The 22620-nt window shown below is 43.0% G+C and overlaps 1 protein-coding gene across 8 annotated transcripts in view; it reads right to left on the bottom strand.

Annotated features, from left to right (window-relative positions):
• The window catches only part of FOXO3 (forkhead box O3), a 153085-nt gene that overhangs the window by 5890 nt on the left and 124575 nt on the right, over positions 1–22620 (bottom strand). For 4 of the 8 annotated variants that reach the window (XR_012158013.1, XR_012158014.1, XM_073336946.1 and 1 more), the window contains exon 2: positions 13572–15013. The exons of 1 other annotated variant lie outside the window; for it this stretch is intronic. Coding sequence is in view for 2 of the 7 variants with exons in the window: in XM_073336946.1 (XP_073193047.1) it covers positions 13607–15013 (1407 nt within the window). In the remaining 5 variants the exon portion in view is untranslated. Of the gene's footprint in view, positions 1–939; positions 1121–13571; positions 15014–22620 lie in introns of all 8 variants that reach the window. 3 more of the 8 variants (XR_012158011.1, XR_012158012.1, XR_012158010.1) reach the window with 1 other exon arrangement.

Genomic DNA, 22620 nt, shown 5'->3' with positions numbered 1-22620 from the left:
ACTGTTAGTGTAAACCTCAGTGCACCTTGACTACGGAGTTAATACCAACAACTCTAACGCAAACACACACATGCACGCACCTGCACTAAATTCAGAACCAGTGTAAGCAGATGTAGCAGCTTTGCTAATGATAGCTTTGATTTTGGCCCTCTGCACACAGAAGTCCACAGTAACGAAGAGAGCCACTGGACTTTTTCCACAGTGGTGTGTAACCTGTAACAAACGGGAATGTGTATGTGTGCACACGCATGCAAGCAATATTAAGAAAATAGGGTCCATATTTTTAAAATCACTGACTATAAATTCATTTTGACTACAGATAGCTCAAGACTATGTTCTGTTCTATAATACGCAATTAACATTTTGAATCCTAGATGATGGCTCTGTTAATTCCACTAGGAGAAGGTACAAGGTAATCAATCAATCAATCAAATGCTTTAGTATTTTCAATGTATTTAACTTGCAAGTGACTGTGTGGCAGACAACACACAGTCCTTTCATTCTGCCCCCTCCTCCTCCTCCTGTCTTATTCACCCCCAGCTTGCTCCCCACAGGTTATGAACCACTTCTCTTTGCATACTTTGTGACTTGGTTGTTTGAGATGGGATTTCCCTCTATGCAATAACATTTAATTTACCACTATATAACATCATTCCACCACTGTTAAATTGGAATTAAGTCCCCCAAGCCCTGATCTCAACTCAGGGACCAAGAGGGAAACTCTATAAGCATTACCTAATACAGACTGCTTTCCCCCTTTGGTTCCCACTGGTGTTCATTATACTGCACTGGAAACTTCTTCAAAATAGAAAGGTGACGCACTGATGTTCCCCAAGTGCAAGTCACAGCAAATGTGCTCCTGCTGAAACTGGCCTGCTCAAAAAAGTTTAAGTACAGGACATTATGTCTCTACAATATCCGAGAAGCCTCTGATCTTACCGTTCGATGGGCAGAACTCTGTCTTTCCCCCACAGACCTACACACGGGGAGAGCAGTGGTATCAACCGTGGGTGAAATCCTGGCACCACTGAACTCAGTGAGACTTTTGCCATTGACTTGGGTCAGGATTTCAACTTGCATGTTCAGCACTACCGGCATTCTGCAGTTGCAGGGCATGATGCTGCTGACCAAACGTACAGGTTAGTTAGCTGGAGGAAGAGGATTTAGATATGCCTGCAAGATAGTGAAATCATGCTCTGCATGAGACATTGTGTGCTAGCTGGCACGGTAGATAATTCCTATGTTCTCTGGAACACGAGAGAGAGGTCAGGTCTTGCTACATGTGTTAATAGGAAGAGGAAGTGGTATCCTAGTGCCTCTATGAAGTAGAAGGAAGGATTTTACTACCACTTTTGTATCTGAAGAACAAATGCCACTTTCGCAGTGAGAGGGTAAAAAGTATCTTGCTGACTGACAGCAGAACTAGACATAGTGAATTCTGGATTATATTGCAATAGAAACATAAAATCTACTCTTCATTACTCCACATGTATTTACCGACAACTTGCTTTTCCTCTGTCAGATTAGGGTAGTGAGCACCTCTTTAAAAGGATCCTTCCTGCCATACAGACTTCCCATTTTCTGCTGAAGTTAACTGAAAATGACAGGCCAATAAGCCAAGCAAAAATCACTAAAAGGAAGGCGCGCCCTATAGATATGATAGAGGAAAGGTACAATCTCGTCTATCACAAGCTCCAGAGGGGCAGAAACTCAGAAGGAAATGCGACAGAGAGAAAGTTCTCCCACTACATCAAATTTCTCTAGCCCTCCTTGAAATCAATTACTTTTCTGTGAAAATCAGGAAAAGAAGAATTTTGAAACAAGGCAATATAAGAAAAAAGACTGGAGAAAACATTAACTGAGAATGAAAATGTGCATAAACACCCACTGTTCTTTCTAGAATAATCCGGAAAGGCATTTTTCTCTTGAAACTGATCTCAGACCTTCAGGGCCACGCCGTGACCTCTGTGAAATGAGTTTAGTGCTCTCAGTCCAATTACCACTCAACAGATGTCCACCTCACACACCCCACAACAACTGCCACCCTCGCTGGTCATCTCAGTAGAAAGACCAAGGATTAAATGCTCCTGGAGACTGAGAGCACAATTTACAGGCTCTTATGGCATTCATTATTGCAGTATCTGAGTGGGGAAGCTTGAACTGCTGCGGTCTGTGCTGTACCTATCTGTGAACATAATAAACAGCAGTCTCCAGAACTGTCCATCACCTTAATCAAGCACAGAATTCACATGAAAAAGTGTTTTTTAAAAAAAGACCGCTCTTGACCCTGTGTTTCTAAAATGAACCTCTATGTGCTTGATTCTTTAAGAAAATTGTGTTTTTTAAAGGATTATTAAAAAAAGGCACCGTGTTCTTTAAAAAGAAATCAACTTGTAACCATCACAGTTATTAGGCAGTAGGACATTTCAGAACAAATGCTAACCTGCAGTTCTAAACAATCACTACAGCTCATTCACAGGAAAAAATTTTTGCAAAGACCCATCCTGTAATAAAATCCTAATGCTGTTGATACAAAGAGGAAAGCATTTGGGAGACCAACTGATGCAGGCTGTTCTAAAAATATCAGTTTATGCTGTCATCTGGTGAGAGTATGTCATCCTGTAATCTTGCATGGATGGCATGCAGGGATGGCAAGTTTCAGCTAATTACTGCTCTTGAATCACATGACAAAAACATACTGTACTAAAAAATAAAATACAATCCATAAAAATAAAACAAATCCAGAAAAAAAAAGAGGCAACATTAGAAAATTTCTGGTTTTGCAGTTGTCTTTTCACAACTCTATTCTATGGAGGGGATGCTGATTTTTATAGATTATTTTTCTTAGTTAATAAAAAATAACAAAAAGTAAAATCCAGCCCAACTCCAGATAAACCAACCTACCAATTGCAGAAGTAGTGAACAATTCAATGATTATATTTTGGGGCCTGTCACAGGTGACTGGCCCCTTTATGAGCAAGCAGGGTCCAATGCAGCTGGACTGATTACTTACTGCCCAATTAGGCTTAAGGGAAGGCACCTGAGTCTTTCAAAGGGAGAGACAGCTGCAGGTGATTGTTGGCAGAGGTGTGCAGACAGCAGGGAGTAAAAAGTCTCCTGCAGGGCCGTGAGTCAGTAGGGGGAAGACACCAGCAGGGAAGGCCTGTGGAGAAGGTCAAACTCCAGGCAAGAGGTGCTGTGAAAACAGGAAGCCAGACCCTCAGGAACTGGAGCAGAAGAGTGTTGGAACTCTGAAGGGAAGCGCCATTTGGGAATGGGGTGAAGAAATGAATTTTAAAGAAAGGACAGACATTTAGGAGCGAGGGGCTAAGTCCAACTGAAACTGGGATGAAGACTTCATACTCTTTGAGTTCTATTTTGAAAGACTTTGTACACGTCTTAATAAGCTGAATCCTTCCTCTCAACCAGGGAATGTGCTAGGACCATGAGAACCACTTCCAGCATTAGGCTGGAGTAGTCTCCCTTGTTGCTCTGCAGTCTTAAAGGGAGGATTCCTCTCTTTTTGGACATACCTAGTGCCTTGCAGAGATCTTGGGCGGGGTACATAGGGCCGAAATTCCCTCTCGTGCATAGTCATCTGGATGGTTCAATTGTCAATCTTCTGGAGTTGACTGTAAATCCCATGATTTGACTGTTAGTGTAGTGTATTTATTAATGATAAGCACATCCCTGCCATGGACCTGTACATTTTATTAATTGGAATTATAATAATCTATAAAAAATTTAAATAAAGGTATTTTTTATAAATGACAAAAGCTGGTGAATGTGATGTTCACCTGGACACAAACCTGATACGTAAAAGCTTGCCTGGGGTGAAACAACACTTAACATTAAAGTACACCGTCAACTCAAATACTAATCCATTAACAGTGAGTCAGAAATATTTTAGGTACTACACCTTCCTCTGTATCCTCCTGCCAAAACTTTTGTGGTTTACAAGAACATTTCCTAATCGTCAGCATATTTCTTTCTCTCTTCTTACTATCACCTTTAAATGACCCACACAAACAAGTGGGGAACTCACTAAGGCCCTGATGCTGCAAAGGGATATGGAAAGTGAATGGGGCATAAAGTTTGGTGGCATAAAAATTCACCAGCACAGAATCCCATTGATTTCCTATATTCCTTGCAAGGTCAGACCCTGACTTACTACTCAGGGCAACAGTGAAGTAGACTATAAGCAATGTGCGGTATATGCACAAAGTAAAAGAACAGAGAAAAGCCAATCTTTGGGAAACGTTTCCTGAAATATGAAGAAACTGACAGCACAGTTTAGAGTAAAAATAAAAACACCAAACTAATGTCTATACATTTTTACAAATAACATACTGAATGCGATAATTAAGCACCCAATCCTGCAAGGTGCTGAACCTCTCCTGTAAGGTACTGAATGCCAATGGGAATTGAGAGCATTTGTAGCAGGTACTTAGTGCATTGAAACAATAAAGTTTATTACATGCAATAATGAAGCACATGCCTTATTCAGATTTTACTCAATCTTTATCCATGGACACTGCTGCGGCAATGTGCTGGCTATCAAACTTAAGATATACATTTGTAGTCATTGCTACCTACTCAACCCATATGAAAGAAGAATGGGTTGTCAGCATTGAGAATAAACTCAAGGCCTGAATCATGCAATAGAGTCTGCTAGTTCTGACCCATATACCCATGGCAATTGCTTGCCTACATAGTACTGTCCTCTATGGCGGGATTTCTAAAGCACACTAAGGTGCTGCACATTAATTGGTCCATGTAGCCCCTGCTGGTGTGAACTAAAGGTTCCCTAATGCGCTTTAACACCATGTTAAAGCACTCCACCAGTGTCTACATGGACCAATTAATGTGCAAGATGTTAGTACGCTGTAGAAATCACACCCCCATAGTGCGCTTTGCTCTACCTTCTTCTCTACCCACTGAAGTCAATGAGACTCTTCAAGGGTACATGGTCCAAATGAAGGGACTGCATTGCACCTCGTACCTCATAATTTCACCAAACAAATAAAACAGTTTATCTCATCCTGGTCAATGCAGAAGTCCCAGAAATGGAGTGCCTCTTGGCAAAGGGCCAAGGATCATGCTCTGCCTTGCCTGTTGATGTAGAACATCGAGGCTGTGTTGTCCATGAGGACTCTGACTTGCTGCCCGGTAGGTGAGCTAGAAAGACTGTGCATGCTCTGTGCACTGCCCTGAGCTCTTTGACGTTTATGTGTAGCATCGACTCCTCTGGGGACCACATACCTTGGGTCTGGAGGGTGCCAAGGTGCACCCACCATCTGAAGTCCGAGGTGTTCAAAGCCAACTCAACTAAGTGAGGGGTGCTGACAAAGGGAACTCCTTCCAGGACTTTCCCGGGGTTAGTCCACCATCGCAGCGATGTAAATACCATCATGGGGATGGTGACAACCTTCTCTAGGTGGCCCCTGGACTGGGAGAAGATCATCACTAGCCACTGCTGCAGGGGACACATCCGGAGCCTGGTGCGGAGCACCACGTATGCACATGTCGCCATGTGACCTAGTATGCGTAGGCAAACCCTAGCTGGGGTCAGGGGAAACGCAGAGACTTCCATGAACTTGGTCATGGCCTGCCACATATTAAAATCATAGTGGCCTAGTAAGGCCTGACAGTTGTCCACCCACAACTGTAGACTGGAGAATGAATAAACTTTATGCCCAACCAAGTCTAGTCTCCTTGAGTCTTTATTCTTAGGGGTAGCCCCGGGTTGACCCTGTCTCTCCCTGTGGTTGACCGCCTCTACCAGTAGGGAATTGGGAGCAGGGTTGGTATAAAGGTACTCGTGGCCCTTGGATGGCACCAAGTACTTGCGCTCCGCCCTCTTGGAGATTGGAGGCAAGAAGGAGGGGGCTTGCCAGAGGGCATTTGTAATTTTAGCAACCCCCTCATGTAGGGGCAAAACTACCCTGGCCAGGGCCACGGGGCAGAGAACATTAAAGAGGGAGTCTGTGGGCTCCTCTAACTCCTCTGCCTGGAGTTGGAGCCAGGTTGGCGGCGACCATTTTTAGCAGCTCCTGATGTGCCGTAGCATCATCCTGGGGAACCGGTAGAAGGGGCCCTACTATGGCCTCACCTGGCGATGATGAGAAGGAAGCTGGTACCAGGGGGTCCTCTGCAACCAGAGGTGGTCTGGCGGCTTGCTCACCCACTTCCTCCTGTGCCTGCGGGGTGCCTGCAGCCAGGGTCTCTTGGGCTGGAGGGGGATGGAAAAGGGCGGTTGCCAGTCTCTCCGAAGCTCCGGACACTGAGCAGGTGGCCTGAGAGGACTGAGTGAACCCCCATGGGTTCCATGGGTACCATTGTGCCGGCCATGGAGTCTGAGGCCACAGGCCTGGCTGCGGTGCCATTGACATAGTCTGCACCGTAGGTGCTGGAGCCTGTCTTGCTGCTAGGGAACCTTGCTTCGAACCTGAGCCAGAGCCCGAGCAGTCGCTCCCCTGCGACCAAGACGGAGCTGATTGGTGGCTCTGTCCCGATTGGTACCGGTCGCCCCTCCCAGAGTTGGATCTGGTTGACCTCGACGTGCATCTGGACCAGGGCCTTGGCAACCGGCAACGCTCAGCGGATCCGCGATGGCCAAAGGCTGGTGATCTATGCCTCACGCTTCATGAGTGGTACCGCGATGTGGAGCGGGATCGAGAACTAGAGCGGGCTTGGCGTCGAGAAGATGCAGCTGCATGTGATGACACCACCCTGAGGGATCGGCGACGCTTTGGGGAACGGTAACGTTGGTCCCTCGATCTGTCCCTGGAGCAATACCGATGCCACACAGATTCTGGGCACTGACTCCAGAACTCCTGCCGGGGGGCGCGTGCCTCCAGAGGACTGCACCCGGTCACTGGCGAGCAGCGCCTCGAACCTCTCAGCCCTTGTCCGAAGTCCGGATGGGGCTATGAAGCGTCTGCCTATCATGATCAGAAGCATGTCGGCTGTGACGGGAAGACTGCTGGCATGACATTCCCCCATGACGGGAAGCGTTGCTGGAAAGGTGGAGACTATGCTGGTCCCAACATGGGTTTACCCCGGGACTGTGATCCCGAAGGGGTCGGAGTGTGCGACACTGGGAGGGACATACTATTTTGTGCTGCTTGGAGGGCCTCGGGCGAGGATGACACCCAGAGCTGATAACCTCTGCTGCTATCTGGGGTAGCCGACGCGGAGTGGGATGGGCTGCACCTCTCAACCTGAGCTGGGGCCCGAGATCCCAAAGGTGGTTAAGAGGCGCCTGAGACAGGGCCTTGGTCCACCCCAGACTTGTCCTTTCCCTTGCGGGAAATTGGAGACCTTCCTCGCCCCGTCTTCCTGGGCTTCTTGGCTGGAGCCACGGAAGGAGACCGGCACCGGCTCGCAGACGGTACCGGGGGGGTGCTGCGCACCGAGGTCATGGTGTTCAGTGCTGAATCAGAGCACTGCTCCAGCATCGGGGTAAGGGCAGACTCTATCAGGAGCGCCTTCAAGCGAATGTCACGTTCCTTCTTCATCCTGGGCTTGAAGGACTTACAGATTTTGCACTTATCGCTAATGTGACCTTCGCCCAAGCGCTGTAAACAACTGTTATGTGGATCACTAATGGGCATGGTCACAGGGCTTAAGGCCTGGGGACCGGGGCATGCCCTGTCCCAAGGTGAAGTCCCTTTAGAGACCTACTAAGTCTCTAACTTAACAAATAGGTTGAACTAAACTAGAGGGAAACTGTATACAGTAATATTTGCAAGAGGCAAAAGAATTCGAATGAAAGAAAAGCAACAGCTCTAGCTGAAACAGCAACAGTTCCATGCACCATCACTGGTGGCAAGAAGAAACTGAGGGTGGAGGGTGCCGGTGGTGCCCTATATGCCGTGGCACACGTGTGCCACTCCAGCAGGTGCCAGAGCCAGTCCCCTACGGATACTGCTGAGGGAAAAACTTCCAGCACCGGTGCATGTGGCGAGCACACACACTTAAGTTGAATGGACATGAGCAATCACTTGAAGAAGAATTGAACCTTATTTAATTGTTTATTTCTAAAACACTGCCATGATAAGCAGACATGAATATTAAATTTAATATCCAAAGAGGTCAAATCCACACCTACTAATTAAATTGCAATTTTAGAGAAAATGAGCCAGTTTCTAATCTCACCCGAGCAACATATACTGTCATCAAATATCTCAGTAATACTATAGTGATAAGCACTTTAGAAATGTTAATAGATAAACTGGCAAACATCTACAAAATGTCTAGTTGATGATGTGCAGTAGAAATCAGAATCTGTTATACATCTGAAAAAATACAAAAATACAGATATGTTATAACAAGATTTAGGACTTAACTGATTCCTTTTAGTCCTCATTATCTTTTTAAAAATGGAGAATTCATTTTATGCTCATGAAAAGGTTTGGCTTTATACAACAGTTAGAAAATATATCGGTCTTACATGTACTAATGGATAAAGGTGATGGTTTCACAAATAATTAGTGAAAAAGATAGTCCCACAAGTATTTCTGTGCTGTCTTCCATATTGGCCTCTATGCTTGGAACACATTCCTTCTTCCAGTCTGCCAAGCTGCTAAACTCTCCTCATTCAAATAACCTCCTGAAGACTCGATTCTGCTGAAATGCCCACGTGAGCCAACAATTTATTATCATATCAGCTACTATTAAAAAACCCAACCTGATGACTGAATCAGCCTGGGAGAAAGACTAATCTTGGTAATTGTGTAATCTTGTTGCTATAACTCACACAGCACCCCATATTACCTATTGGTTGCAATCCCCATTTCTTGTATCATGTCACCTATTGAATTGTAAGATCCTCAAGGCAGGGATCATGTCTTCTGTCAATGCTGTGAGGTGCCTACCACATGTTTGGGCATTGTAAAATGATAAATAATAATAATAATAATAATAGTAATCAAAATCAGTAATTGCTGATTCAAACTCAGACCTGAATATAACTTAGATCAGAATGTAAGTGAACTGTAAAGTAGACAGCATTTCTTCAACCCCATAAAATTGCCTTCTAGTCTGGCCACAAACTAGGCAGGGTCCAGTCTCAATAGGGGCAAGAGATGTACAAATATCCATTAAGTTCCTTCAGCATTCTGTGTGGGTCCTTGTGCCACTTCTCTGAGTCCTACCTGCCATCCAAGGGCCTCTCTGAAATCCCTTAATCCTCTGGTGGCTTTAAAATCCTTTAGATTTTGAAAGCAATCTCTATCCTATCTCCATCTATATAAACCTAGATAACTACTGCCTGCTGACCCTACACTTAAGATACAAGCTTATTTGAGGGTGCCTTCTTTCTGACCAGCACGGTGATCCCCATGATGGTGTTTACTTCAGAAAAGGGAACACGTATGACCCTGGGACAGTCAGACTCCTTGGACAATAGGTGCTCAATCTCTGCTTTCTTAATTTCAACTGCAGCAGCAGCAAACTTATTTTCTACAAAGACAAAAACATCTTTGTGGAACATTCTCTAGGCAAACCTCTCCAATTCAAAGGGTGGAATTTATCCAAGTGTAGAGGCTTTATGCACTGCTTAAGCTTTAAACATGAGTTTCAGTGGGCCTTCAGTGATCCACGGAGCCTTGTGTGAGCACAGGGGTGAATTTCACTGAGAGAGGCTTAACTGGTGAATACAGGTATAACAAATCAACAACCAGCCCAAAAATTCATCTCATTTGCTATATTGTGGAGGTAATTGTTGTTTTCAGTGATGTAACACTATGGGTTACCCTTTGTAATTTGGGTAATCTACAACTATAGTTAGCTGACTTTGCCAGGACTCTCTGACCTAGGAATGTACTATTTTAAATGATGCCTGAAGGAAAAATGAACGTCTCTAGCCAATTTTTGAGGTATTTTTGTTTTCAATTTTTAAACAAGTCAACTCAATCCCCCTGCAACTATATTATGGAACCTAGAGGAATCCGATGAAATAGAAATTTAAAATCTCTCTTCAGAAGATGCTGATCACCAGCCCATGACATTCTGATATAAAGTTCCAAACTATTCTACCTTTCTAGGTACGTTTTGGTCAGTACTGCTTCCTGAGTGTTCAGTGGGTGAGAACAACCACAAAACGAAGAAGAGCTGTTGTGGAACACCCAGGTGATAAGAAGAGACATTAACAATCAGAAGTACTCTAAAGAGAGGTTAGGGAAATAGTGACTGAAAAATTGTCCTGATTATTGAGGGTGTTGGGGGGTACATTCAATACCTTTGGGAGGGGGACAAAAGAAAGGAAGCTAAAAAGGAACACACGCCTCAACTGTCTGAACAGGAGGAAATCGCAGACAAGTGAATGAAGTAGGAGAAAGTTTACTGATTCTCTCCCTTTCCTTCTTCTAGACTAAAACCAACAACCATTATATCATGCTCCAATCAGGTCCCTCTGAAATGCTGGTCCTGGTTACCATCAGAGGCACATAGCCAGTGTAACAAAAGTGGGGAGTGTTCTATCTCAGAAATTTCTACATAAACTAAATTCATAACATTGGATTATTTGCACATTTGCATTGGCCCTATAAAGAAAGTCTTTGGATTAAAAAATAAAAAAAAAAATCCCACGTAGAAAATAAATTCTAAGCACAAACAAAACAACTCTATTTGTTCTTTCCAAAAAACTGACTCCCAAGAGATTTTGCCGGTTTATGGAAAATTTAGTACTTAGTATTCTATGTATGTTGATAACCTGTTGAAAATGATACATTTTGGTTTTGAAATCCCACTCAGCCTTTTTCGTGGAGCAGATTTCAAGTTTGCAATGGCTGAAACATTCTGCTGAAAAGTAGTTTCTTAAGCTTTAATCTTATAAAGATTCTTTACTGAGATCAGAAAATTGCTTAGAGAAGCATTTAATTCAAGCTCCTTATAACTATGGTGAAGCAGACAAATAATTGAAAAAGCAGTGCAGAATTACTGCATAATATTTTATGTGAGACACTTTTACCAAAATAAGAGACACTCATATGGAAGCAAATTCTCAAATGGGATTGTTTAATAAACCAGGAACTATTCATAATCAGTAAATTCAGACAAAAAACACATCTACCCTTGCACCTGGTACCAAATGAACCAATAGCACCAGGTCCAATAATCAGAGGCCATGACAGCCTTCCACAGAAAAGTGGCCAGTACTCCACCAGAGTTAACAAGTCTGTCCTTTGTAGAGAAAGGCCTTTCATACACAAGTACCAGTTTCTTTATTCTGAGTATTCAGCCTGGGAAAGATCAAGACATCTATTCTTTCCATGAATGACAAAGGGCAATCTTTTATGAGGCAGCTGAGAGAACTTTGCAGATATTCCTCCGCAGAACACTTATTATAATGTTGCCCAGCCAAGGCTCCATGTAGATATCCTTTTCGTGTAAGTGGCATAGCGATGCTACTAAAACATGGTGTCAAGGCATTTCCTTGGATACATTTTGTCAACCAATATTGTCAAGGGCATTTATTTTTGTGAGGCCTGTTGGCAAACGGTGACCTTGTACATTTTACTGTGATAACATTCCTGCTTTGTTTTTATGCATCACTTGAAGATTTGGGATTTCTAACTCAATACACTATGTATGCATTGAGAAGGAAAAGAAACAAACACACACAGAAAAAAACCAGCTCTCTCAACAAGTATGGAGTTTTGGAAGTTTTTGTTAATAGTTCAAGGACAAGGGTTCTAGAGTCTGAGGGACGGCAATCATTCTTTTTTAAAATTATTAAAAGACAAAACTGAAAGAGAGTCTGAGTCTTTTGAATTTCAGTAAATAACCACATAGCATGCACGGCCTTGTCAAGGTGCTATCCTACAGAATGATCAGCAGGATGAGATTAAGATTCTTCGGCTCATTCTCTCCAAAGACCATCTCCCGGCCTTGCACTTCAGCAGTCTGACATGTGGAAAGAGTTTGGCTTGTACTGCAAAGAAATCAGTGAAGCTCCTTTCTTCCAGACAAGATAAAGGATGGGGGCAGCCAACTATCACATCTACTGAAGTGGCCTCTGAAGACTAAATGAAGGAATTCTGTACATGGCACAGTCCTTTCTGTTTCAGACAACAAATCAATCTGTATCTTCTACAATGCTCAAAACATGCAGCTGGAAGCATCGCTCACCACTGCTGTTCCCCAGCTTCAAAGCCTTTCCTTAACCGTCTAACTGTGAATTAGAGAAAGAAATCTCCATTAACTACAGAATACCTCAAGTAGCAAGGGTCAGCGGGCTGTTCGTCAGCACGTTATGCAATTTAAACTTGAAAGACAAAAAAAAAGTTTATAGTATGTCGCAAACTATTAGCCTTGCAGTTGGGGTATTCTATACATTAGTCTAAAGTTAATGGAATTTCCACACTCTAATTTATAACTAACCTTTTGTACTCCTGTATTTTGAAATCTATTCCCCTATACTAATAAACAAACATTGGAGACAAAGGACACTTCAGGAGGAATCTATAACATGAGAGAGTGAATGTGTGTATGTAAGAAGATGGATGTATGGATGCAGATGAAAACCCAAATGATCTGCAGAAACAAAGAGGAGCACATTGACATCAGCGGCAAGCTTGACAATTTCCACTATTAAGGAAAAGAAATATGGAGAAACCCCATGAAACTGTAGTCAATTCAAAAAGATGGGAAGAGGCTAACGCCTAACCAGGAATATATTACAGCCCAAATCCGCTGGTGTTATGTGAGTGAAACTCTAAGTGAAGATACCAGGAGTCATGCATAGGACAGATTACAGGATTGGGCCCTAAAATGGAAAGAGTTGGCGACTTTTGGCTGTGATTACCCCTTACACATTTTACACATTTAAAATGGCTGTTCCCTGGGCCCAGGTTCCTAATAATTCCATGATTTTTGCATATTTTTCCTTGAGAAAAGAATGTGAAAAATATGTATAGCAAAAATACAGCTCTGATTAAGTCCCAATCCGTTGTGCACTTTACCGCACCAGATTCATGCACTGAGTAGATCCATGAGTGCAATCTCTTATCCTATGCTGTACTGCTGTTCCATACACCATGGGGCCCTCTGCCACCAACCATCCCTGCATATCACCCCGGTTATTTGGTTACTTGGGCTGTATACTGTGGTGAAGGTTCAGTCTGGCGTGATATAAAAATAAGTCATTTCTGAGTTCCATGAGTCCTAAAACACACATCTTCCACTGTTAATTGGTTTTTCATTATTTTCTGTAACTAAAAAGTTTGGTTTAATTAGTAGTTAACATTTCTAAAAACTAAATTAAAAAAGCCGGTGGCTTTTGACACTGTCTCCCTCAGTGACAGTGTTGCAGCTGAGAAGAAACTGCCTAATTGGGGTCTGGGGGTTAGCCCTGAACTTTGAACTTGAAATCTTTACAACCTTTAGCTTTTCCTCCCCTCCCTCAACACCTCCTAAGTTTGCTTATATCATATATATCACAATACAACAAGTTCACCACAGACCACATTAATATCATTAATGCACACAAACTATTGACTACTCAGGGTAACCACCAATAAAAAACAACAAACCAAATATTTTTACCATGTCTACAGAACACTGACCTGCTTTGCCCATTTCTCCTTTTCTCAAAGATCCTTCAGCCTGGCACCCAACTCTGTGACGAAGCCTGCTTAGCACCAGTGAAGCTCCCCACGTTCAGACTGACAACGTTCTGAGCTGAGATGAGGGAATCGAAGTTAAAATCCAACCCATCTGCATCCATGAGTTCACTGCGGATAATGGACTCCATGTCACATTCCAAGCTTCCATTGAAAATATCCAGGTCCAAATCACTTGGGAATTTATCATGCCCCATGACTGGAAGGTTCACACTAGTGGAATACAAAGAAGAGCCTGAGAGCGAGTCAGAAAGTGTTTGCATAGATTGATTGACAGGTGACTGCTGCTGGTGTTTGGCCGACCCCAAGTTGTTCGTATCATTTAAGCCCATGTTACTGATGGAATTTGACAAGGCACGACTGCCACCAAGAGAAGAATTCTGAGATTGATGTTGGTGGTGGAGCAGGTTCTGATTGACCAAACTTCCCTGGTTGGACTGAGCAGCAAATGACATCATTGGATCACTACGAAGCATGATACTCCTGCGTGAATTCTGGGCAGACACAGCTGTGCTGGCTTGAGACATGAGTGGATCAGACTGCGTCATCATGACATCACTGTGACTAAGTGAGTCAGATGCCAGCAGATCCTGCAGCGTCTGGTTGTTATAATGAGAAATGGAAGAAAAGGTAGCTTGCTTGTTCTCTTGAATGGTTTGCATGGGAGACTGACGAAGAGAATTCAGAGATGATGGTCCAAACACAGCACTGTTGAAATTACTTGATGGAGAACCAAGTCCGGAACCTTTGGAACCATATGGAAAACTGGAGCTTCTTTGCATGAGCCCCCCTGATGGTGACTGTTGGGGAGAGGGGAGCGTTATATTGTCCAAAAGATCATCCATGATGAGGTTATCTGTCAGTCCATCATTCAAGTTCATTGTGCCTGCCATATCAGTCAACCTCGGCAACTCAACAGTACATGGTTTATTTACCGATGGGGACATGCTTGATGGACTATTGTACAGCATTGGAGAAAGTGGAGCATCATCATCCTGAACGTCATCGAGTTCGGTACTCGCCAATATCGGTGACAAACGGCCACTTATTGTACTGGCATTTGAATTTGTACGAGAGCGGAAATCTGTCCAAGCATCCAGCTCATCACTGCTGCGGGAAGTTGGGCTCCCTGGCCACTTGGAAAGCTGAGATGGGCTGTCCTCGCTAGCTTCTTGTGCAGCTTGCAGGGCTGCCTTTTTCTTAGCTGCTCGGCCTCTGCTCTTTGTGTACTTGTTGCTATTGTCCATTGAAACAGCACGTCTCCGGGGGGGCTTCCCACCTTTTCCACCATCTGGATTAATCATCCACCAAGAGCTTTTCCCAGTTCCTTCATTCTGTACCCTGATGAATCGACTGTGAAGTGACAAATTATGCCGGATTGAGTTCTGTGGGAAAGGAATACAACAGAAAGTCAGGGCAAGTACCATTTCCACTGCTAGTCTAATCTCAATCATGCAAGCCCAAAATTAAACGAAACTTTGAAATCCGATCAAAACACTGGGCTGCTTAGGCAGGGGTCAGATACTGCCTGTAAATTGCGAGCAGGGAGTTTTCCTTGTGGAGAATGTCATGCTGCTGTAAAGCAGAGCCCGCTCCTTATCCCGCCTCACCCTTGACATAGAGAGCACTTCCAGGGAGAAGGAATGTGGCAGAGCTCCACTCTGCTGGGCCCATCCTCCACTGGTGTAACCATCACCCAGGCTGGGGACTGCAGGACGAGGGAGCTGCAACTGACACCCTGACAACCCACCCTTCTTCTGGGCTGAGCGTGACAACTGAGCCCTCTGTAGGTTGCTCAGACTTTCAAATCATTCAACAGCAACAAACAAACAAACCGCATCACCAACTGCAAAGCCCCGGTGGATCTGTACCGCTTCTATTTTTGACTGAATAAAATGTCCTGCATACAGATTAAATTATGAGTTACTATTGTTCCAACTCTCTCAAAATGAGAACTGCAAACACTTCAATAAAGGTGATTGAAAGGCTGTCTACTCTCATTGCAGCTTCTGTAAGTACCTTTGTATTCTTTACTGAAATGCAATTTTGTACATGTATTATAACAATACTCCAGTGCAAATCACAACTGCTTTCCCGCCTCCTCCTATAGAACTGCACACTGGAGGTGGGATGTACTTTTTCTTTCTATTGTTGGAATCTGAATTATATATACAAGGTAGCCAGACTGTTGCTCCCTGCACCCACAGCATCCTCATAGTGTCCCAAAGTTGGAATGCCATTATGCACAATAAGATCATTAGCACAGCAGGCTGTTAGTAACAGAAATACCCATAAAAGGTCCAATGAATCCCAAATCTTGCCAGGTGCCACCAGATACACTGGGCACAAGAAATGAAAAATAGTCCTGTATTCTGCCTATGCATTCTCAAAAGAGTGGTGTGACTTCACACTATGGCGATTGAACCCAGTACAAAATCCTGAGAGAGACCCAGAAAACTAGCTCCCAGTAACTCAGATAAAATGACACCAGACTTACACAAGTGTAACTGAGATCAAAATCTCACTCTAGAGCCTCTGCTTAAAATACAGCTAAAAAGACCATAAGAAATCTGCTAATAAGAATTTGTATGTTTTTTGATTTTATGCTCAAGTTAAAGAGTTTTGGAGCGATGCCATATTATTTTGGCAAACCAGTTGTACTAATGCTGTATATTAAATATGAACAAGTTTTAAGTCATAGATGTTTTTAAAATATTGGCAAACATCAGCTGTATCTATGTGGAGGATACAAATACATGTGTTCCACCAGCATGTTTTAAAAAGAGAAAGTCAACAGGCTCTCATTGTAATCAAACAAGCCAGAATAAGTGTTTTCCATTTACAATGTACTGAAGGGATTCCAGTTTCAACTGGACAAAGAACACACACAACCAAACAATTATTCATAAACACATTAGCATTCATACTATTAACATAAAGGGTCGTTTGATGTAAGTGAACTGAAGACACATTGGCTGTGTGAAGAAATGTAGCCCAGATTATTTTTTTTCTGTTTTGTTGACTGTAAATAAATTTTTTAATGTTGTATTTTTGGTCAGTTTCAGAACTGCCCCCCCACCCCCCCGCCATTTCTCTCAAATTCTTCTCACACATGGGCCACAGAAACATTCTTGTTTACCACTCATGAAAAAGAAAAATTAATAAACTACAGTTCAAAACAGGAGTTGTTATTTTTAAACAATTTGCACAGCATAGCAAACAAGACTCCATAATGACACTATAGTTAAGTTTGTATCAGCATCTCAATTATACACTCTTATATTTCCAAGGGACTATATAATGCCTTGAAAAAATTATTCTGGGTTCATTCTCAGCATAAAATTTCCTCAGTCTAGCCAGGAGGGAATTTTTTTATTATTGAATTAGTGAGATTTTAACTATATTTAGGGTCCGGCAGAAATATGTTTTAAATTATATTAACCAGATGCCACTACCCACTTTCCCACTCTCCCCCAACAGGGCTCTTAAATAAATCATTTGAGTTTTTAAAATGTAACTAACATTTCCTACCTGAGGCTCCAATCCTGCAACTGGGTCCATGTGGATGGACTCTTATGCCCATGCCTTGCTGGCTTCAATGGGCCTCTGTGCAGGAAGTATTTATGTCTGTCCATATGGATCCAGTTGTAGGATCAGGCCTAACTAGGGTTGCCAACTTTTTACACAAAACCGAACACTCTTGCCCCGCCCCTGCCCCTCCCCTTCTCCGAGGCCCTGCCACCTGCTCACTCCATCCCCACTCTCTCTGTCGCTTTTTCTCCTCCACCCTCACTCACTCGCTCATTTTCACTGGGCTGGGGCAGGGGGTTGGGGTGCAGGCTCTGGGCTGGGGGCAGGGATGAGGGGTTTGGGGTGCAGGAGGGAGCTCCAGGCAGGGGCTGAGGGGGTTCAGAATGTGAGAGGGGGCTCCAGGCCGAGGCAAGGGGTTGAGGTGCGAGGGGGTGTGTGTGGCATATGGGCTTCGGGAGGGAGTTTGGGTGTGGATGGGGCTCAGGGCTGGGGCATGGGTGCGGGAGCAGGCTCTGGGTGGTTTAGCCTGGAAGCGGCGACATCCCTCGGCTCCTACGTGTAGAGGTGGCCAGGCGGCTCTGTGCTGCCTCCACTGCAGGCGCCACCCCTGTAGCTCCCATTGGCCATAGTTCCCAGCCAATGGGATCTGCAGAGCTGGAGTGGGGGCAGTATGTGGAGCCCCCTGGCCGTCCCTCCACTTAGGAGCTGGAGAGCCATATTGCCGCTTCTGGGAGCTGCGCAGAGCGAAGCAGGGAGCCTGCCAGCCCCACCAACCAGACTTCTAATGGCCCGGTCAGCGGTGTTGACCAGAGCTGAAAGGGTCCTTTTTTGACTGGGCTTTCCGACCGAAAACCAGACACTTTGCAATCCTAGGTCTAACTGCACACATCAGTAAGAAAAAGTCACTCAAACCACTATAACAAGAGCACAACGAAGACTGGACACACAAGTAAACTGGCCAGTGATTATGCTAAAGAAAACGATCTTCTTACGGAAACCAGTAAAAAAAAACAAGAGTTGGTATGTAAATAGTACTTTATGTAACTTAAGACATACAAACATACTGCCTGAAATGTCAATCGCCACCCATTTTCAATGCAAAACAACCCACTGATGCTTGCCAGCTCTAACCCTATCCCATAAATCTCTGACATGCAAAATGCTGAGTGGTCTCAACTTGCATTGACTTCATGGAGTAGAGAGAGCTTAGCAGTTTACAGGATCAGGTCCTAAATGTGGGGGGGAGGGGGAAGGGAGATGTAGTTTGTATTTTTATATGGATCATCATCTCTTTGAGGCACAGTGTTGGTATTACACAAATAAAAAAATAATTTTTCCACTGAAAATTGGTGGTTATGAAAAATCCAAGCGGTTTGTTTTCATTTAAGTTACACGAAGTGCCATTTACATACCAGCTCTGGTTTTCCTTTATTGGTTTCTGTAAGAAGATTGTTTTTTGTAGCATAATTGCTGCCTATTTACTTTTGTGTCCCACCACACCCCCACCCTGCTCCACGCATGCCTCTCTGCTTCCATACATGAAGGGCCCTCCCATTCCCCTTTCAAATACTTCCTTAAAACACAATTATTTTGGGTAGCTTTCCCACATTACTCTCTTCATAATGTCTTGATACCTTCTTGTGCTGGAACTATGGTCCCATGTATCACATCTATCCAAGTCAGTCTGAATTCTGGCCTGATCCTGCTAGTGTTTCTCTTGTTAGCATTCCCACTAAAGTCAATGCAACTGATTGGTCTCATGAGCAAAGGCGATAGGATCTGTCCATCATCTTGTAAAGTGGGAGTGACCCTCTCTTTTACAGGATTTCTGAAGTGTCACGTGGACTTATATCACTGTCATAAAAAAAATGTAAAAGATTCTGAAAGAAATATTCACTCACAAAAATCTGCATTAGAAATATATCATCCTTGTGACAAACCACAAAGGGACCTCCCACAGGAAAACGCCAAGTGAGGATTCAATCCAGCTCCCATTCAAATCAATTGGAGTTTTGCCTTTGCGAATGGGAGCAGGATTAAGCCATTAAGATGGAAATATAACAAATCCTTCCATGCCCAATGAGACGCTTTAAAGATACTATAATGGCACTCTCGTGGCACTGTACTGGAGGACATATGCATGAGACAGATGCTAGTCATGTTGTTTAATGAATCAGTGAAAGGGGCTCAGATACCTCAGTGATGGGCGCAATATAAGGATCTGGATAAGAACAGAATAGAAAAAATATGGTGCATTGCTCCCTTTATTGTCTGTGGTGCCCAAAGTGTGCTATATATTTTATTAACAGATAGAATATCTGTGGTCCTTACAGTCTAAAATCAAATGTATAGAGTACTTATGTGTTTGTATAGGTGCCTAGCACAACAGAGCCCCAATCCCTCAATGGGGATCTAGGCATTTCTGCGCTACAAATAGTAAATAATAAAAATAATAAAGATTCAACACAAAAATGAAGAACAATAGGAAAGATGCCACGAGGAGAAAATAAGATGGTGGCAAGAAAATAAGAAAAAGCTGAGCCTTTGTTTGGCTGCACACTTCTCAAAGTTACAGGCAACTCAATTATTTGAACACTGGTGTTAGTGATTATGGATTTTAGCGGGTGGGAAAGGCTGAGATGGGTACTGAGCAGAACTGGAGCTGGGACAAGTTGTGGTGTTCCTGATGAGATGCATGATGAGCAGGGGGGAGTGAGCCTAGCAGCAAGGGGGCATGCATGTCAGAGAGTCAGCAAGATGTTAGAAGCAACTGGAGATGCCACTGTCAAGATGAAAAGTCCAGGAAGAAGAGAGTCCACATGAAGTCAGAAGGCTGCTGCGTCTGAACTGTGGCTCTTGCTGTTGCAAGTGGCTAAAGAACTCTGCTGGGATTTCTGGGGGGGGGAGGGGAGACCTTTTATAGACCACGTCTGGAAGGAGAAGTCTGGTGGAGGTGGGCCACATGGGTAGGAGGAAATGCTTGGGGCCTGAAATTTATCTAGTGGAGCTATGAAAATAGGGCTGGAGTGTCAAACTCTCGCCCTTGGCTCCTCTGCTGTGTGCTTTCTTGTGTCTGTTATATATCTCAACCTTTAATTTTTTCATGTTGTTTTGTATGTGAAAAGGACAGAATGCTGTATGCTAGGACAGGGCTCATTAGCATACAATGGTCCCTTCATAATGAATCAGCAGACCAGTGCTCAGATCAACAGCACTCATGGAGGTACTACTTTTATAGAACCCAGAGCTATATTTTCAAATTTTAATGAGCAAACTTTTATCCACTGCATAAAACTTCCTTAAATTAGTCTTCCCTCAAAAAATCAGCTATGTTTTGCTCTAGAAAATGGATGTACCTACTATGTCCTGATAACTTATTTCTCTGACCCTTTTTTGATAGGATTACAAAAAGGTAGGATTACATACCGGGCATTTTATCATTTCCAAAATATTATATACCAGATTTGATATAGACACCTAACTGCTCCTTGCCACAAAAGCCTTGCAATTGTAAAGTATTTCAGCATTTTATCCTCATCAGGCAAAACTGGCAGAACCCCTAGTCTTTAAAAATGCAAGAATTTCCCCGCCTCTCCTAGCCAGTGTCTGTTTCAGTCTCTTCCAAACTGTGTTTACCTTGTGGAGCCCATCCATTAACTCAGACACCAGCTGCAAGTGCTTCCACAGGAATACAGAGACTTTTTTGTCTGGAAGCAACATGTGGTATCAATTTATCATTCTCAACAACGCAACAAGGAATCCACTCACTTTAAAAATAAAAAGAGAGTTGTGTAACTTAAATCTTCAAAGCCCCCCCCCTTATTTATTTATTTTTTTTTTTAAAAGGCTGAAAATTATCATCAATGCAACAAGGAATCTACTCACTTAAAAATAAAAAGAGACTTGTGTAACTTAACTCTTAAAAGCCCCTGTTAAAAAAACAAAAAAGCCTGAAGATTAGCATGATGAGGTACAGCTGGTGAATGCTGAGACTAAGTTACATGTCCCTCAAATAATTCTACTCGTCTGGTGAGGAATGATTTCCCTTTATAAAAGCTGTGTTGACCCTTCCCCAACAAATTGCGTTCATCTAAGTGTCTGATAATTCTCTTCTTTACTATAGTTTCAATTTACCTGGTACTGAAATTAGTCTTACAGGATCACCTCTGGAATATTTTTTAAAAATTGGTATTGCATTAGCTATCCGCCACTCCTCTGTTACAGAAGCTGATTTAAAAGATAGGATACATACAACAATTAGTAGTTCTGCAATGTCATATTTGAGTTCCTTCAGAACTCTTGGGTGAGTACCACTTGGCCCTGGTGACTTATTACTGTTTAATTTATCAATTTGTTCCAAAACGTTCTCTACAGATACCTCAATGTGGGACAGTTCCTCATATCTGTCACCTAAAAAGGATGGCTCAGGGGAAGGAATCTCCCTCATGCTCTGCAGTGAAGACTGATGCGAAGAATTAATTTAACTTCTCTGCAATGGCCTTCTCTTCCTTGAGTGCTCCTTTAGCATGTCAATCATTCAGTGGCCCCGTTGATTGGTTTGGCAGACTTCCTGCTTCTCATATACTTAAAATATTTTTTGCTTTTAATTTTTGAGTCTTTTGCTCACTTTTCTTCAAGTTCTTTTTTGTCCTGCCTAATTACACTTTTACACTTGCCTTGTCAGAGTTTATGCTCCTTTCTATTTTCCACATTAGGATTTGACTTTCAATTTTTAAAGGATGTGTTTTTGCCTTTAACCACCTCTTTTAGACAGTGTTTTACTCGGCGAAGAGCCAACTTGTTAGTGTTGGAAGGACCTTTCCTACATAGCTCCACAGGACTGCCATGTTCCTCTGGTTCAAGAAATTTAAAAGATCCAGAGAACTCAAGAACATTTTATCTTCTCTGTCCCTGTTTTCCTTTAAGAATACCAGGGACATGCAACACAATAACTAGTGTTAATGCATTGCAGACGCAGAGAAACAAAGCACTCAGAAGTAAAAGTTCAAATCAAGCTTTCTCCCACAACATTAACTCAGCTATGTTACACGTATGTAATTTTTATTTCCTGTGTTTCTTGTTGAATATAAACCTATTTTTAAAAATATATTCCTGTTTGTTATTAATGTTAACCTAAGCAGTTAAAGTTGCAGGGAAAAAAATACAGAATTGGAGATTTCTTCACATTTCAGTGCTCGATTTCTCAATCTAAAACGCTGCATTAGCGCTAAATTTTGCATTCCATATTCTCTCCATAAACTGTGTATCAGCATGAAATATAGATATTACAAACACACACAAATTGAAATGTTCTTGATATAGTTTCATTTTCTAGTCTCAATATCTGATGAAATCTGTGAATCACAACAGATGTTCAGTACATGCAGTGAAAGAACAGTACTGTTACCAAAGTGAGAGCAGCGGCCCTTTATATACAGTTAACAATGGTTATTGCACTTAA

This window comes from Lepidochelys kempii, chromosome 3 (genome assembly GCF_965140265.1).
Source record: "Lepidochelys kempii isolate rLepKem1 chromosome 3, rLepKem1.hap2, whole genome shotgun sequence".
Classification (NCBI taxonomy): domain Eukaryota; kingdom Metazoa; phylum Chordata; order Testudines; family Cheloniidae; genus Lepidochelys; species Lepidochelys kempii.
This window is presented reverse-complemented; position numbering and strand designations above follow the sequence as displayed.